General features: G+C 42.4%; 1 protein-coding gene across 1 annotated transcript in view; it reads left to right on the top strand.

Annotated features, from left to right (window-relative positions):
• The first annotated feature begins 495 nt into the window (after nucleotides 1-495).
• Nucleotides 496-17,142, top strand: part of clpb (caseinolytic mitochondrial matrix peptidase chaperone subunit B) — a 34,671-nt gene continuing 18,024 nt past the window's right edge. The window contains exons 1-5 of the mRNA XM_038693592.1: nucleotides 496-1,149; nucleotides 1,442-1,493; nucleotides 4,873-4,959; nucleotides 12,761-12,864; nucleotides 14,433-14,561. Coding sequence (XP_038549520.1) covers nucleotides 696-1,149; nucleotides 1,442-1,493; nucleotides 4,873-4,959; nucleotides 12,761-12,864; nucleotides 14,433-14,561 — 826 coding nt within the window. The 5' untranslated portion in view covers nucleotides 496-695. The remainder of the gene's footprint in view (nucleotides 1,150-1,441; nucleotides 1,494-4,872; nucleotides 4,960-12,760; nucleotides 12,865-14,432; nucleotides 14,562-17,142) is intronic.

The raw sequence follows: 17,142 nt of genomic DNA, 5'->3' as shown, positions 1-17,142 counted from the left end.
ATAGCATTAAAGAATTGTGTAATGTCTACGCTGCGATGGACTGGCGACCTGTCCAGGGAGTACCCCGACATTTGCCTGTGGTGCCAATGGTCTGCACGTGTAGCTACTATGCAGCCACAGACATCTAATTACACTGTGCTTTAATGCCATCTGGCGGCTATCAAAGGACAAGTACATTTAAAAAAACAACTGCTTGTGTCATCAAATGTAAGCGGAGCCCAAACGAAAGGACCAGAATCCAACTCTGTTCTGTCCGGATACAGTAACTAAACTGTTGACGATGAGCACAGTTTTATACTGATTAATCAAATACAGGACCGCTAACCAGTAAATAAAGTAACATAAATGAGGCATTCACTGACTCCTGTGTATCCAGCTGTAACTGAGTTTGATTTTAAGCGAACACGGAAGTGTGTACAGATACGCATCTCGTCATGGCAGCTGACAACACAGAAGGTTCCGGTAAACAACATTTTCCAGAATGCACCGCGCGTTCCAGTGACATCCACGCTACAATGAGGAGAGGCGGTTGTTTTCGTCTCGGTTGTTGTGATTATCTGCCTGTAAATTGAGGTGTACATTACAGCGACATTAAGGCAGTGTCCCCGGCCTGTAGGGTGTCTGTGTCCCTCTTGAGTTACTGCCGGGCTGAAAGTTTCATCGTTCACCGCTTGGTTTCTGGTGAGTTTATCGCCATGTTATCATCTGTTCCCACCAGGCTAATTGCGCGAAGGTCGCGCAGCCTGTCACCGTGTAGCCGCGTGCTGCAGACCAGCGCAAGCGGTGGCGCATGCCAGGGCATCCGCGACACACCGGCGGAGACCAACCGCAACCCCATCGTGTCCACTTCCCGTGTCTCCAGAAGGGGACTTTTTGCTGAGGAGACAGCTGGTACCAGTGTGAACCCGTCGGTGCAGTACCACCACCTCACCCCTAGATGGCTGTCCAACCTGGAGAACCGTCGCAGCTCGTGGGCGACCTTGGCTAGCAGGGGGCGCAACAATAACCAGTACTGGGAGGAGAGCGGGCAGAGTGGTGGAGGTGAAGGACCGGGTACAGAAGGGGCCAGCCGGGGAGGAGTGGCTTCTGCAGGTGTACTGTGTGCTGCAGCCGTGGCCTTCTGCCTGAAGAAGGACTCTGATAACAAAGGTATCAGCTGGCATTGTGTCACGTGGTATAATTGCAGCGACAATTAGTGAAAAGTCACTGACTAGTTTTGTACAGAAAATATTGTCAATCGATACCAATCGTAAAGGCCAGAAACTTTTGTACGTTGTCACAAAATGTATACAAGTATCATATTGATCAATTAAGTTAGGGAAATGTTGAGGAATTGTTTTTGGCTGAAAACAACAGTATTTCCATAATTTGTCAATGTGTACTGAAGTTTTCCGTATTCTCCTCCTGCAATGTTTAATGTCTCTGTTTCTGCAATAACAAGGTGATGCTCTTCTGGAGGCAGCAAGGACCAATAACTCTCAAGATGTGGCCAGGTACCACACACACACAGTCTAAACAAATAAACATTCTTGTGCCTACAGTATGGGATATTTGTCTACGTTTACACTAAGTACATATGCTTCAAGTATATATTTCCCAGACCTGTGTACACTACAACACCTTACACGCGGAGCACCCTAGCAACATTAACATGGAGAAGCATCCTTGGTAGTCTCCAGTGTGAACCACATGATCAATGGAGGCTACGAAGTGTAGAAAGGGTGCTCTAGTGGGTAAATAAATGTGACATGGCAGGGTTTTTTGCCATTTTAAAAGATTTATAGTATGCAAGAGAACAGCAAATACTACCTTTAATTTGTTATGAATGGACACTTCCGTTAGGCATGATGAATATTGATTGATGTAAATTTTCTGAAATTCATGGCTGGAGTGGAGGTTTAGCCAAAGTATTCATAAGGAGGACTGCCTTGGTGGATTTGTTCTAGTCAGGTTAAATATATATAAAGCTACTGTTTTTTTCTGAGCTCATTTTTTGTTGTCATTAAAATCAGTTGGGAATCAGCTAAAGAAACCATGAATGGATCCATCCAAAGTGATCTTCGCAGTATAATAATGTCACTGGCTTTGGTTAGTAGAGAGTGTTTTGTTTCCCAGCATCTTCTGCTCTTTAGTACTGTTCAGATCTCAGATCCTTGTGTAAAGTCACATCTGCTGAGGTCAGTTTCCAGAACAGCTGGGTTCACCTGCAGTCATGTCACCTGTAATCTCACCAGTAACCACCAGGTGGAAGAAGAGGCCCATCTGTGCTTGTAAACTGTATGGTCTGAGGAGGAGGTGTTTGCAGGATGGATTCTCATTCTCGGCCACTCAGGGCTCAATTTCAACAGTGTGTCTTGATTTTTCTTCCCATCATACTGATTTTAAGCATTTTAAAGTTGTTTCCCCCCTCCCATTGTATTAACTTTTTATCTTTCTAACTCATAAATGAAAATACACCCATGCTGTGAGGCCAATCTATAAACTTAAACATAGTCCTCTGGGAACTCAGAGACACAGCCACCTGTGTGTGTGTGTGTGTGTGTGTGTGTGTGTGTGTGTGTGTGTGTGTGTGTGTGTGTGTGTGTGCGCGCGCGCGCGTGCATGTGCGCACAGCTCTCAATGCATGTGTGGTTTTTACAGGGCTTTTACTATTTCTTGGTCTCTTCTGTTCTGCTGATGCATTACAAAACTTGAGTAAAAATTAAAAGTGTTCACACTGTAGTCAAATTCTACATTCTGCAATGTGCTGAGTAATATATTATTACCTACCTTTGGTTACAGAAAGTCACTAACTTTGCTCTTCATTATGATGGATGGATGGATTTCCTGTCAGACATGCTGCTCACCTTTGGGCAAGAATCATGTGTGTTAAATCTGTGCTCGCATGTGTACAGTGTCTTGTCCATGTGTGTCTCCGTTTGCTGGCTTGGGTTACCTGTGCCCATGTGGCAGATGGTGAAGGTGAGAGTGCAGTGAAGACGGTCAGCCAGACAGCCAGTCAGCAGATGTGTTAAGTGCTTTTGGTTTACTTTCTAGAAGTGGTAGAGTGTCAGGGTGTGTCTGCTGAGAGGCAGTGGAGAGGATGGATGTCTCGTTTTCACACAGGCTTTATAAAAAGCAGTTGTACTACAACTGTGGTGAAGCACTTTATAATCTTGAGAGATTTAAACACTGGAAGGTGTGCATGGAGTTGATGCGCTGACAGGAGACCCAGGCTTTATCATAAGATGCAGGTTACATTGCTAATGGTTCATGTTGGCTGATAATGATGATGACATTTTAGCAGCTGTTCATACTTGGTGTTTATATTCAATATGTTTAGATACTAAAATGTTATTGGTTTATGTAGTTAATATTTCTCTTCCAGCCTTCTTATTCCAGCCTTGCTTGTGAAACCACATGTTGTAAAACCACATTAAAGATTTTTTTGTAGGTTGCTTTCATTGCAGGATTTCCAGATATGGTGCTCTCTTTATCTGCCACATTAGAAGGCATCAATTCCTGGACAATTAGGGATGTACCGATCTGACCTTTTCAGTCCCGATACAAGACATGGGCTTTAGGTAATGTAAATGTAGGTATCAGCCAATGCTGAATATCGATCAGACACCAGTGTAAAATGAATAAGCTGCATTCCTCGCTATGAGGAAGAGGCTGGGAATCGTGTTCTTTGGCACAATGTTTCTGGGGGTGCTTGATTAAGTTGTTATATTTTGCAGTGCTGCTGCCACCCCTCGAAACATTGGCTTTGCAGATTTTGCGAATAGCTGTGGATCTTGTTGGCTTAGCAAGCACGGAATACCTCCAAACTGCTGATCCCTTGTTTTTTGTTCCCCTCATGCTATGTTAGCTCTCCTAGCAGAATGTTCAGGTCTACGCATCGCATAGTACGTGCATAATTGAACAGACTAGATCAGCCCCCGTATCCCCAATACTCGATCCAGCTATTTGAGTCGGTATCGGATCGGTGCATCCTTAGACAATATCCAAGTTTCATTTAAGGGCAGGTTGTCCAGATACATTGGTCAACCTCCTAAAATATGCAGAAAATGTAACAAAACAATGTCTGAAATGTCATTCTGAGCTTAGTGTCACCTCTGCTTGTAGAGATGACGCAGCTCAGTGTCTCTTGACATACTTGACTTAAGCCCTTTCTGTCCTCAAGCACCGTTCATCTACAGCACTTTTCCATCCAACTATGTCATGTAGTTGTTTAGTGAAATGCAAAAGCGCTGACTTCCCACTATGCCACTTCTTTAACTTCTGGTAAAATTAAAGTAGTATGAGCTTCTCGGTTTGACTGAACTGTAACGGGTACTGCACACTGAAGAGCTCGCATGTAGTGGAAGTGGTGATGTGCCGTCTCTCCTACCAAAACTCTCATCCTATATGCAGACCAGGCAGTGAAAACAGAGCCAGGGAGCTTCAGAGACGAGTGCAGACCAGACAGAGGCCACTGTGTTGACTGTAAACACACACACTGTCTGCGTGCTCAGCACTAGAGACGACAGACGGATCACTTACACCCACCCACACACACACACTTATAAAGACTGTGCCACTCCAGTACCTGATGTCATACCCTGGGGCAGAAAAGTCAACACGCACCTGGCTTACACGCACACGGACACATTAACTGGCCAAGGAGCAAGTGCGTGGCTTCAGATAAAGACAAAGACATCATGGGTGTGTCTAACAAGGAAGGGCGTTGATACATTCACACAAGAACCAGTCATTATTCTCGCATCATTATACATGTGTTAAGACTCTGATAAAACACCTTAACTAATAACATTGAAACTTTGGCTATATGGACATATTCAGATGCCCTCCACAATATGTTAACCACTTTTTGTTTCTTCTTCCCATCAGGCTTTTAAAAGAAGGGGTCGACCCGAATCACCGCCACCGTCTAGGCTGGACTGCTCTCATGGTGGCTGCCATGAACCGACAGCACAGGTGTGTGTGTGTGTTTCATCCAAACTAAACCCTACTGATCAAATCACGTGTTTCTGAGACACGCTCCCCGGTGAGCATATGTAACAGTGTTTGTAGTGTCTCGGTATCACGCAGCTGTCTGCATGAGCAAGCGTGTGAGCATATGTCCTCCGTGTCCCTGCGCTCGTTGTTACAGTAGGTCTTCAGAAGTGCAAAGTGCGACTTTCAGACTGACAGACGGTCTTTACCCGTTCCCCCATCTCTCTGTCCAACAAATTAAATTAGCCTCCTGGCCCCCAGAACACACACAACACAGAGAGGGGCTGAGGTTAAGGCCAGGCCAAATCCAATTTACAAGGGTGCTTTTTTTTTTTTTCTTCCTCCATCAGGACTGTGTGGTCACTCTTTTGTTTAATTAAGGGCCTCATGTGTCGGTGAGAAATTTTAATTTTATAAAAGCTTAAAATGAGCTTACTTTAAATCTGTAGTTACAGTTGCTCCCCACAGTTTGTAAGATAGTTTGAATTAAAGCTACTAAAATGGAAACATCTTGTGACATTTTGTGTTTTCAGGTTTTGGAGCTTAGAAATTGTTTATTTCAAATTTTAGATTGTAGATTTTTTGCATTTTATGCCAATGTGTTCTGATACTGAAATATTTATATAAATTGGTTGTGTTGGTTCGGATAATCGGTTAATAATTAGATTTTTTTTTTTTTTTTCCAAGAAAAATTGCCAAATGTTTGCTGGTTCAAGCTCCTCAAATGTGACAATTTGCTGCTTTTAAGTAATTATTAGATTGGATGTCTTTGGAATTTGGACAAAACCAGTGATTTGGCGACGTACCCTTGGGTTCCTGAACATTTTGATGAGCACTGTTCCCAATGTTCTGCCATTTTTATAGACAGTCGTGTAAAAAAAAAATGGATTAATCGTTACTAAAAAAAATATTTGTTAGTTGCACTTTCTTCAGCACACTGTATGGTCTGTAACTCATCCTCAGAGACAAATACGATCATATACTTTGATTATTTCACTTTGTGCTGATGTTTGAGCTCCAGCATGTCTTTATATTTAATGACGTGCGCTGAGTGATTGTTGGCGTGGAACATATTGATGTATGTAATGTGTTTTATTGGATACAAATTTGAGTTGGAAGTTTGTCTTGTGTGTCTGTGTGTGTGTGTGTGTGTGTGTGTGTTATGAGTGCTATAACTCAGCGAGGCAGTGACACTCCTCTGTGTTTAATCCCGTCTTCCAACCCCCCAGTGAGCCGTCACTGCTGCAGGGAAGACAGAACATCAGTTCACACACATCAGTCACACATGTCTCTCTATCTCACACACACACACACACACACACACACACACACACACACACACACACACACACAAATCCAGTCACAAAATATCCACACACACAAGTAAGGATACACACACACAGACAGACAAGAGGAGTTTATACAAAATATCTTACAGGCCAACTGCCTATTACTCAGTCACACACAACTTTATTTGCAGCCGTTAAGTGAAAACAAAGGGAGCATAACTCATGGACAAGGTTTCGCCTGTAGCTAGAATGTCAGCATGGATCTTACTGTTGAATTACTTCACCCACCCCCCCACGCTGTATTTGTATTTACCTGGACCAGAAGTGATAACCGTGTTTTAAGAGACAGAAGATTTCACCACAGTGCCATTTCAGAGGAAACTGTTTGTGGGTGTAGCGTCCACCAGGCAGCCTCTCTAGTGTTCAGGGGTCGAGGTGCGGCTGTGTGAGGGAATCAGTGGGTGAAGTAGAGGGGTGTGTAAGAATTAAGGGTGAGACTTCAGGGGGGCGTGTGTGTGCTTAGCTTTGATGTGGGGCTAAATCAGGGAGGCGCAGGGCCTGGTCACTGTTTGCACTCTTTAACACACAATACCCATCTCCATCTCTCTTTCTCTCCCTCCATCCCTCCCTCGCTGCATTCACGTGCACAATGAGCGCTCGGCCGAGTGTAACGCCTGTTGACCGTTCCGACCTGTCGGACCAAGTGACTCGACGGGAGGGAGAGGGAATGCGACGAGGGGAAGCGGTGGGATGATGGGACGAGAGGATGAGTGTCTCGTTGGGAAAGCGAGGAGAGAATAGTTTAGCTGTGGAGAGAGAGAGTGATGTGGAGTGGGATTATGGGTTTGCGGCCGGGATTAGCTGGATTGAATAGAGGTGAAAATTACCACAGGTCTCCCAGTGAAATATTATCATCACTTGGTCACGGTACAACACAATTGTGATGGTAAGCGGTCTGGTTAATGACATAGTCAGTTAACATGTATTTCATTGTTTCTTACATGAACACTAAAACAATGTTCCTTCCCTGATAATATAATAAACAACAACTTCAAAGATATTCCACCCTGTGCCACATTAAAGCCACATTAATGGGTTTTTGTATAATTATTTAATTGTGTGCATTGCTAAAGTCTAAGAAGTGCTGGAAATGAGAGATTACCATCTCCTTTTTTGATTTCACAGATGCACAGCAGCCATGCAATGATTAAGAGAGCAGTAGCCATTGGAAGTTGGACATGAACTTCACCACTTTGCACAGTTAATTTAAAAGAGAGAAAAAAAGAGTTTAAGTGGGTTGAATTGAATATTTAGGCTTCTTAAATGCTTTAAAGGAAAACGTCTATTATATTGTACATGCTGTTATTGTTCTTGTGGCTACATTTTCTACTTTGCCGTAGACAAAGAAATGCACTTAATAATGTTAAATGGGCTACCTGATGACCATACACCCATGAGGAACTTTTATATATTCTGACTTTCTTTGATGGGATTAAGCAAAAACACACTGAGCTAAGTTGTGCTTAGAAGCAACCATTGAAGTCATAATAGTGTGAATGGTTTTCCACAGGATCATTGTAACATTCCTCTCTGTAATATTTAAAACCTGAGCCATTTCTTTTTTTATTCCAAGGCTGCCTCATTACAGTATTTGATGAAAGTGTCTTCTTTTAAACATGGTTACTGTCTTAGAAGTTACTTACAAGTTCTGTGTTTAAAAAGTAAGTTTTGTGTACAGGCTGAAGATTAAAATGTACGTCATAATTTGCACGCAAAATACTTGGAAGAAAATTCAGCTAAATAAAATGTACATTTTGACCAATCCGGTTATTTGGCTGGAAAAAAAAAACTTAAATGCATTGAACCTCTGTTCCTGGCATCTATCTGACCCCAGGTGTGCACCAGGTGAGATGAGGTCAAGTGAGGTCCAGCGTCTGGGCCAGGTGGTCAGAGACATGGATGGTCAGTTCGGCTCAGGTGTCTATTATAGCGCAGGAGAGACGGAAGTGTCTTTTCCTGTCTTCCCTCCAGGGCAAGGATGGGAAACTAACACCAGTCGCCTGCTGGCAAACCTGGGAGGTTAAATCTACCAGCCTCTGCACCGCCTTGTTAAGCAAACTGTGCTCATTGTGTCGAGCTTTTGATTCACCAGCTGGATGGTGTTATAGCACGGAGAGCGTCCTGTAACTGGTCCAAATTTCAAGCATCTGTTCTGTCAAAGTGTTCTCGAGCAAGACGCAGACTCCCAATTACGCTGATGTCATTTTAAAATTACATTGAGGTCATTTTAATACCAACTGTAGTGAATTGTTCGATCAGAGGAAGAAAATTGCAAAAATATATATACTTAAGGATGAGAAAGAATGGGGGAAGGAGGATTAATTGGGGAATTCAGTTCAACAAAATGCTGACCATATTTCATGTTATGTCTTGTGCCGCTCAGACAGCAACAGAGGGTCAAGACAATGGACATAAGACTGGCGGGGCTGTTAAGTCAGTAGCAGCTAGATAACCCCCTCCTTATTTAGCTAACGTGCACTTTGTCTTGGTTTAGCTATGAAAGTAAAATAAAATTCGTATCTGGTAATTTACAGATAACATTGTTTCAGTTCTTATAAGCTCATATTAGGAAGTCTGTAATTTTAACTTTTGACGCAGTCCTTTAAAATGGGAGTTTAACCTAATTAACCTCTGCATGCCTTCAGTTTGGCCTCAAATTAGTGCTGCAGCTCTCCTCCTAAATGTCCCAAATAAAGTTAGCCACTTGATCATCAGTTGATTAGTAAAACTATAAACTGTTTTCAAAAGCTCATTAGTTTTAGCGCTATCCTGTATAATTAAATCTACCTCTTTTTTTTATCTTTTTAGCTGCACTTCCCTCCTTTCATCCACTCCTCCTCCTCCTTCTCCTCCTCCTCTGCAGTTTTCCTCTCTTTATCCCGCCGTGTTTACCTTTCTGATGCCATTAACCCTTTTCAGACCATCTCATTTCTTCACACAGTCCTGCCCAGCCTCCTGTGACCAACCATAGTTTGAGTTTGTGTGTGTGTCTGTATGTGTCTCAGAGGATGCATCTATGTGTTTGTAGAAGTGCTTGCAAGGGTGAGAGGAGAGCCCTCCGTGGGTCACGGCCCCCCTGCCGCCCCCAGCCACAGTGATACAGTAACAAAAGGGGACCCCCCGATAGTCCTTTATACCCCCTCAGCAAGGTCAGCCACAAAGACCTGGCCAGGCTGTTCTCAGCCTCGCTCTCCCACAGGAACACACATGTTCTGTAGTGACGACATAAACTACCAAAGTCAGATTTTAATGATATTAATGGGAATGAGGGATCAGTTTTTTTCTTTAGTTTTACTGATATGTGCATTAATGATTCTTTGATAAACAAAGCAAAAATGCCAAAAATTTGTTAGTTGCAGCTTCTCAAATGCAAAGAGTTTATGCTTTTCTTAATCATATCTAATAATAAGTATCTTTGGGTTTAGACTGTTGAGCGGATAAAACAATTAATTTGAATACGTCACCTTGGACATTGTTCACTATTTAATGCTAAACGTTTCATGGGGAAATTAATAACTATAAAAACTGCATTGCAAGTATTGATACATGCTTCAAATATTTTACTGCTTCAGTCTGTTGTCACATTGTTTTATATATTTATAAATGTTTTGTCCTGTTAGAATATCTTTTGAGTTGTTTTTTTCTTAAAACCTGCACTTCTTCTGTTGTTGTAACAGGTGAACAGGTTGTTTAATTTCACACCTCACCTTTAGGTTGACTCTGTGGTGTAATATCAGTTGATCTGCACAGTCGCTTCATCATTTATGACGTCGTATCTCCTGTCACTGCTCATTTTTAAGGGCACATGTTCTCCCCAAGGGAAGCCGAGGCCTGTTACGTGGTCAGATGTAGTTGCTCTAAAAAAGGAGTCCACTTCATCCTCCTTTAAATAATCATTTTGCTCAATTTAAGCCCTTTCAGGCCCCTGCCATAACCATTTAGCTGAGAACCATCCATCACTCCCTCCCAGGCTGCATTACGTAGTCACAGTTCTAATGGCAGCCGGCAGCGTACTGGCAGGGTTCATGTTTCGGCCATCGCCCCAGTTCTCGCTGATGGTGGGCACAGACTAGCTGACTAGTTTTTGGGTGTATTCATGTGCATGTCTGTCTCAATGTCAAAGCCACTGCTCACGTTCATGGTGGTAAATGTAAAGTGTGTGTTCTGTAGACGGAGAGACGGTACCTGGAATGTCCGTTGGGTCACAGTGAGTGGTGTTGCCGAGGTACTCGTGTTTGTTCTATAAAGCGGTACGCTCCAATGAAGTGCTACACACAGACACCCCACCCCTACCCTCACCCCCAACAGCGCCGGAAACAGGCCCGACCCTTGCCCCCTTTCCATGTGCGCATATGTACATGCTACGAAGCAGACAAGTGTGTAGTGAAAATCCACCACAAGGGAGAGACTAGAAACGTTGGAAGTCAGGTGAAGGAGTCATTGTCAATTAAGTTAGATATTTGCATCTGTGTACAGCATATTTGTTTTCAAGCCATGAGGATGGGAGAAACTGTGTTACAAGGTCATGGTTATGTTTGGTGACGTGAAGGAAGCAGGTCTTCTCCCAGTCCCAAATCTAATCTGCATCCTACTTCCTGTAACCTGACTGCATATTTAGGTGCTGTGGCATGTGCTCTTAAGAAAGATGTAAATCTTCTCTGTAAGATGATAAAGATTTGTTTATTTCGAATATATGTAAAAAGAAACATCCAACAGGAAAATGCAATCAAATAAACAAATCAAAATGATTAAATAACAGAATAATAGTTACAGCCAAAGGAAAATATTTTTTTGAAACCTATTCAAAAAGGAGTGGGAAGAGGGGAAAAAAAACGTATTTACTCCCACCCTGTGCCCACAAATCAAATTCTTACAATATACTGAGGAAGCTATCCCTTACTTGTCCCAGGTTGTATTAAGCCATTTTGAGCACTGTTGAAAATGAGAAGGCAGCTTTAGGACAATATTGGATTTATAATATGTTTGGCATAAATATGAAGAACCTTTTGTTTTTAATTCACTGGATTCCCCCAAAACGGGAAACTCTCGGATACTTAATGTATAAACAGTAGGGTTGTGACGAAACACGAGATGAGACAAGATTCGAGATTGGGTTCACAAGATTGAGACGAGACGAGATTTTAACACTATTTTTAAGAAATCTTTAATGCTGAATTATATGAACATTTTGAGCATTATACACTTTGTTTCCTGCATTCTGATGAATTTTTTGCATTTATTTAAATAAAAAGAAACACAAAATTCAGGTGGCAGGTGATGATTCAAAATCTATAACAGAATATAATGCAGTGCAGCTCTCAGTCATTCTGTGCTGCTATCAGATCTGTTCCTCCTGTATATCAACTTATTTAATATCATCCCTGCTGAGTCATGATTTAGTCTTCCCTCCTCTTTGTGTCTCTGTTTGGGGAAGTAACCTCTTTAAATGTGATTGTGGCACCTTTTCACCTCAATGATAAAGTATTACATTTTAATTTAGTTATAAACTCCTGGACTTTAATAGCTCCTATGTTTCAGCAGGTTTTCTGCTCGTGGTCAAAGATTTCTGCTCATTCAGAATCTCTCCCACATATCCTATCGGTGTTCTCTGACATGTGCAGAGAAAAGTCATAATATTACCAGACTAACTTCATCATTTAATGAGAAGTCTACCTGCCCTTTACTCTGCTGTGAATTACGTCTTTGTTCCAACTGTGGAGTAACGTTACCCCCTTCAGACCGTTTGACCGACGCTGTTTGTGACTGCATGTTGTATGTGAAACCGAAAGTAAATGAAACCCTTTTGATCAGGCAGAAATCTCACCACAAATTCACACGTTATCTTCCTGTGCAGCTCACAGTTCCAAACAGAGCAGGCTGCGCTTCAGTTTTTACATGTTTATGTTGCAAGACCCTTCCAGCTACCACTTCTCACAGCTGTCTAGACCAGTGACCGTATATAAAAAGGTCTGGACTCACAGCGCGAGCGGGTTCAGCTGATTACCATCACAGCGTATGCTGGTGTGGCATCAACTGGGCGGAGTTGATTCGCTCTGTGAGGCTTATCAGTTATACATTTGTATCTCACTGCATGAGAAAATTGTGTGGCTTGACGAGCGTGTGGAAAATGTAATTTGTGTGAGTCTCGCAAGACAGCTTTTTACCTGACGAGAATTGTCGTCACATAATCTCGAAATATCGTGTGGCGCAAGATCTCGTCTTGGGTAGAGAAACAGTGTCTTAATCGAATTCCCGAATAATTGCTATATCTTGATATACATACGTTGACATAACAATGTAAATGTACACATAATGCCGACACATAGTATTCCTTATGTGTTTAGGCAGTGGTGGCTGCTTGATGTAATACAAGTTCAAGGCAGAACTATTAAACATCTTTACATGCGTGTCTTGTGTCTTTTGCTGTCTTTCAGTGTGGTGAAGGTCCTGCTCGACGCCGGTGCCGACCCAAACGCCGGAGATCACTTCAACAACGTTTACGACACCTCGCGGGAGAAAGGCATCCACTCGCTGGAAGGTGAAAAAGAAAATAACACTTTGCGACTGAGTTTGCATTGTGACACGCGCGTTTGTGTGTGCGGTTGCATTATTACACACATGAATCCAAAGTGTTGAACCAGATATTATTATAATTTGCATAATGATTTGCATATATGTACATGTTTCATTTCTTCCGTGTTATTTATTTTGTATGTTCTGTGACAAGTAGTGTGTGTTTTACTTGTTTCTGAGCGGCGCACAAACACACAGACAAGATGGCACACACACACACACACACACTTTAACCCCCCCCCCCCCCCCCCCCCCCCCAGTCTGTGTTGGGTTTCTGCAGACATATTTATATGGGATATGTATATTGCAGACATTTATATGGCTGTCAGGTTTGGGTCCACGTGGGGCCTGCGTAGCGTGGGGAAGTGTTTCCCAGACGCATGCTGATGGATGGGCTAGGGGGGCCTGTGCGACGCTTTATTGGGTTAGCTATGATTATCCCGCCCTGTGTCTCTCTCTCTCTCACCCACACACACACACAGACACAGCATAGAGAGACTGCCAGAGAGAGAGAGAGAGAGTGGGATGGATGGAGGAAGGGAAAGACAGATGAAGGAAGGAAAAATGAAAGGAGGAAGGCAGTGGAAGAAAGGGAAGGGAAGATGGTGGGGAGCAGCGAGAGATGGAGCGAAGGAGGCGTTAAAAGATGGAGGAGAAGGAAGAAGATGTGGATGTTTGGAGGGGTGATAGAGGGAAGGAGGGATTGAAGGAAATGGGTGGGATGATGAGGGAGGGAGAGGAAGTCAGGAAATGGATGAGACAAAGTTATTGGGATAGAGGGGGGGAGGGAGGAAGAGGGCGCAAGTGATGAAAGGAATTGATAGATACTGAGGAGGAGAGGAAGGAGGAAAAAAATAAAAATGGATGATGGAGGAGTGGCAGTAGATGAGTGCTCTTATGAAAAAGAGAAGTAAGGAGAGAATGATAGACTATCTTTATTATTAGTTAGGAGCGCAGCAAAGGAGACCATAAAACACAACTCGCATTATTCCTATCACGTTGGACAGTTGAACTTAAATCTGTGAAAATGAACAACTCTTCTAAACCTGGAAACGGGAAAAACAATTTTGCAGTCCGCAGCGTTATCATTGTTACACTTTCTGAATAGATTGATTAAAGAAAGTTCTTACAGATTTAAAGGCTCTAACATTTCCAGTTAAAGTTGTTTGTTAATTCATCATACACATCTGTTCAGCTCCACAAAGTATAATGTTTACATTTCAGATTGAACTCGTGCCTCTCCATCTTTGAGGAATTACTGTGTTTTGTGTTGTGTAGTAGCGTATTCTGCAGTCACTTGTGAGTCTAACCGTATTAAAAAGAAATGCCCCCCCCCCGCTTTTTTGTTATTTATTTGTGTCCCACTTCAGAACAATTGTAGTACAAATCGAACAAATGGACGATGTTCCCACCAGGCTTATTATGTGACGTTTTTTTCTTTCTGCCAACCAATGCATGTTCTCCAAAATAAAAGCCATCTTTTGTTCTAACTTTCTTGTCTCTCTCTGTATTGCTGACTGTCCCTCCCTACAGTCCTCGTGTCCAGAGAGGATGAATTCAGCAGCAGGCTCAGCAGCAGGGCTGGCTTCCGTGGTTGCACAGCGCTTCACTACGCCACACTTGCTGATGACCCGAGCACTGTCCGCACACTGCTGGAGGCTGGTACGTCACACGCCAACCGACCCCATACCCATTTTAGAGCATCTACATATAGGCAATTAAAGGATTTTCGTTTAAATGTACAAGGTAAATTTAATCGTCATATTACAACAGGGTTGTAAATTGAAATGCAGTTTGTAGTTCTCTTCTACTAAAAAGCAGACAATATATACAAAAATTATAAAATGGTAAACCGAAATAAACTATATTGCATGGAGCAGTGCTGAAGATGAATTTGAGTCTCACAGCCTGGGGACATTAATTCCTATGGATATTTTGCAACACAACTCCACAGTTTTACATCACGGAGTTGATTCTGTAACACACACCTAAATAGTGAAAATCTTTAGCTGAGGTTTGAAAGTTTCTTAAACAGTAAGTGTCATTTTATTATGTTCTATTGAGGGCCTCCATCCTGACCACCTATAATCTAGAGAAAGAGGATTTTTTTCACCCTCTTGCTTAGATGAAGTCCGTCCCTCTGGAAGAGGAAAATGCAGCCGTCCCCTGAACCCTGTCAGTCTCAACTAAAACAATCTGACAGAACTTGATCATATTGTCAACTAGGAGAGGAAAGTGTTGGTAATGCTCAATCAAAGTTTATTGAAAGTTATATTCCTTGTTAATACCGCTACAATTATGACAATAATATGATTTTGCACTCAGAGATACATTTCCAAGTTGTTGTTTCTGACGTGAGGGGGCATACACGTGCACTAGCCACATTAGCCATGCCACATACTAACTGAACAGTAAGGCAACTTAAAATGGCGAAATGTACAGCTTCCGGGTTTCAATTCATTATCGGACGATCCTTGAGCTACAGTTTTGAAGCAAATCTGATTTTGTACTGGCCATTGTTGAAAAAGCAGTCTGAAGTGAAGTGGCGCACACATTTTTTTCAGTTATTGTGGGGACATTTCCATCAAACATAAAGTTATCCACTGGGTATTAACTTCCACGGATGGTGGGAATAGACGTCATAACATTAACCTTCCACATTTTTGTGTTACCAGAGTCTGCGTTAGCGAGGAGTTACTAATAGTAATTACTGGATGCAACTCTAGTCTACTCTATGAGTTTGTATGTATGTATGTAGCCCTCTACATGCATGTTATCACAGCCACAGTGAAGCAGGTTCATTTTTAGATGCTAAAATATTCAGCAAAGTCATGATGGTATTGCTCAATTCATGTCATGACAGAACGTAACACTGGTGACGAAACCATTATGCCGCCCATGCTAATGAACATATGCAACTTGCATTTTCTTTCATACTCGTCTTTTACCGGTAATAGATTGTTTCGAGAGAATTATGATTTCTATTGTACAATTTATTAATTTGAGGAAACAAAGGACTAATTCAGGTGTACCAGTTTTATCCAGACCCATGCCAGGCTCCTTACCTCAATCTTTGTTATCCAAACTAAATGGTTCTCCGTCTGCCCTCAGAGCTGGAGGCAGTATCGTCTCCATCAGCTTTAAAAAGCTTTCCGTGTATCATCATCTTAACGCTTCCACCCCCGAGTAATATAAACAGTATTACAAAGCTCATTTGAAATTGATCACTTGTTCATGCCCCCTCTCTATTCACCCCCATTACACTCGCACCTGTCATTGACTCAGCTCCACCGACACACACACACATTCACTCACTCACAGACCCTCGGGGCAGTATATCCCCCTCCGTTTCCATGCGAGCAGCTCTTAAACAAGCTAGGCCTAGTTGAACTGTGACCTCCACTCAGAACATGCCCTTGGGGTAACTCCACAATCACAGGATGTGTGTCTCTTTTGTGAGTGTGTATGTGTGTGAGAGCACCTGTGTGTTTGTGCACTCGAGCCTCCATTTCATAAATTAAAATATTCATGTATGCTTTTATCCTTTTGATTGAGTTTGGGCACGCCTTTTTGAATCTTAACTCGGGGAACATTTGTAGTTGTTGCTTTTTAATCTAAAAACACTCAAATTTTGGGGGGATCAAACACCCCCAACCTCTGCCACTACCATCACTACACACACACACTCATACACAAGCTAGTATTAATGTCTTGTTTATGTTTATGATGGATGGTGCATTCAAAGCTCCCGTCTGCCCGTCTCACCCCTGCGTCTGTAAGCGCTCTGAACGCTTAAACAAATCACCTCGTCTAACTCGATCAAATGTTCTGCAGACGCATTTTTGAATTAAAAAGGTAAGAAATTTCACAAAGCAGAGACATTTGTTTTAAGACAATCAGATTAAAGACGGGGCGGGTTGTTGGCTCGCCTGACTGGGCCGTTGCCGGGTTGGCGCCACCATCACGGCCAATAACAATCATGACATCACAGACTTTCAATCACAAACACGTTAGTGTCCTTGTGCATGTGTGTAATTAAAGACTTTCATACAAGTTTTAATGCATACTTTATTACTCTTGACAAAGCTTGTGTGTTTTTCTTTAATCCATTTGCTCTTTGTAGCCTCCTATCCATCTATTTTTTTTGTTGCATCCCAAAAAAATCCCATAAACTGACACAGCTTCAGGACATCTATGTGGATTTGTGTGCGTGTGTGTCCTCTGACTGTGTGTCATCTTCCCT

This window comes from Micropterus salmoides, unplaced genomic scaffold, assembly GCF_014851395.1.
Source record: "Micropterus salmoides isolate LMB-PRFRI ecotype aquatic unplaced genomic scaffold, ASM1485139v1 Ms_hic_scaffold_3, whole genome shotgun sequence".
NCBI classification, from domain to species: Eukaryota; Metazoa; Chordata; class Actinopteri; order Centrarchiformes; family Centrarchidae; genus Micropterus; species Micropterus salmoides.
The sequence above is the reverse complement of the archived record's forward strand: the minus strand, read 5'-3'. Positions and strand labels throughout refer to the sequence as shown.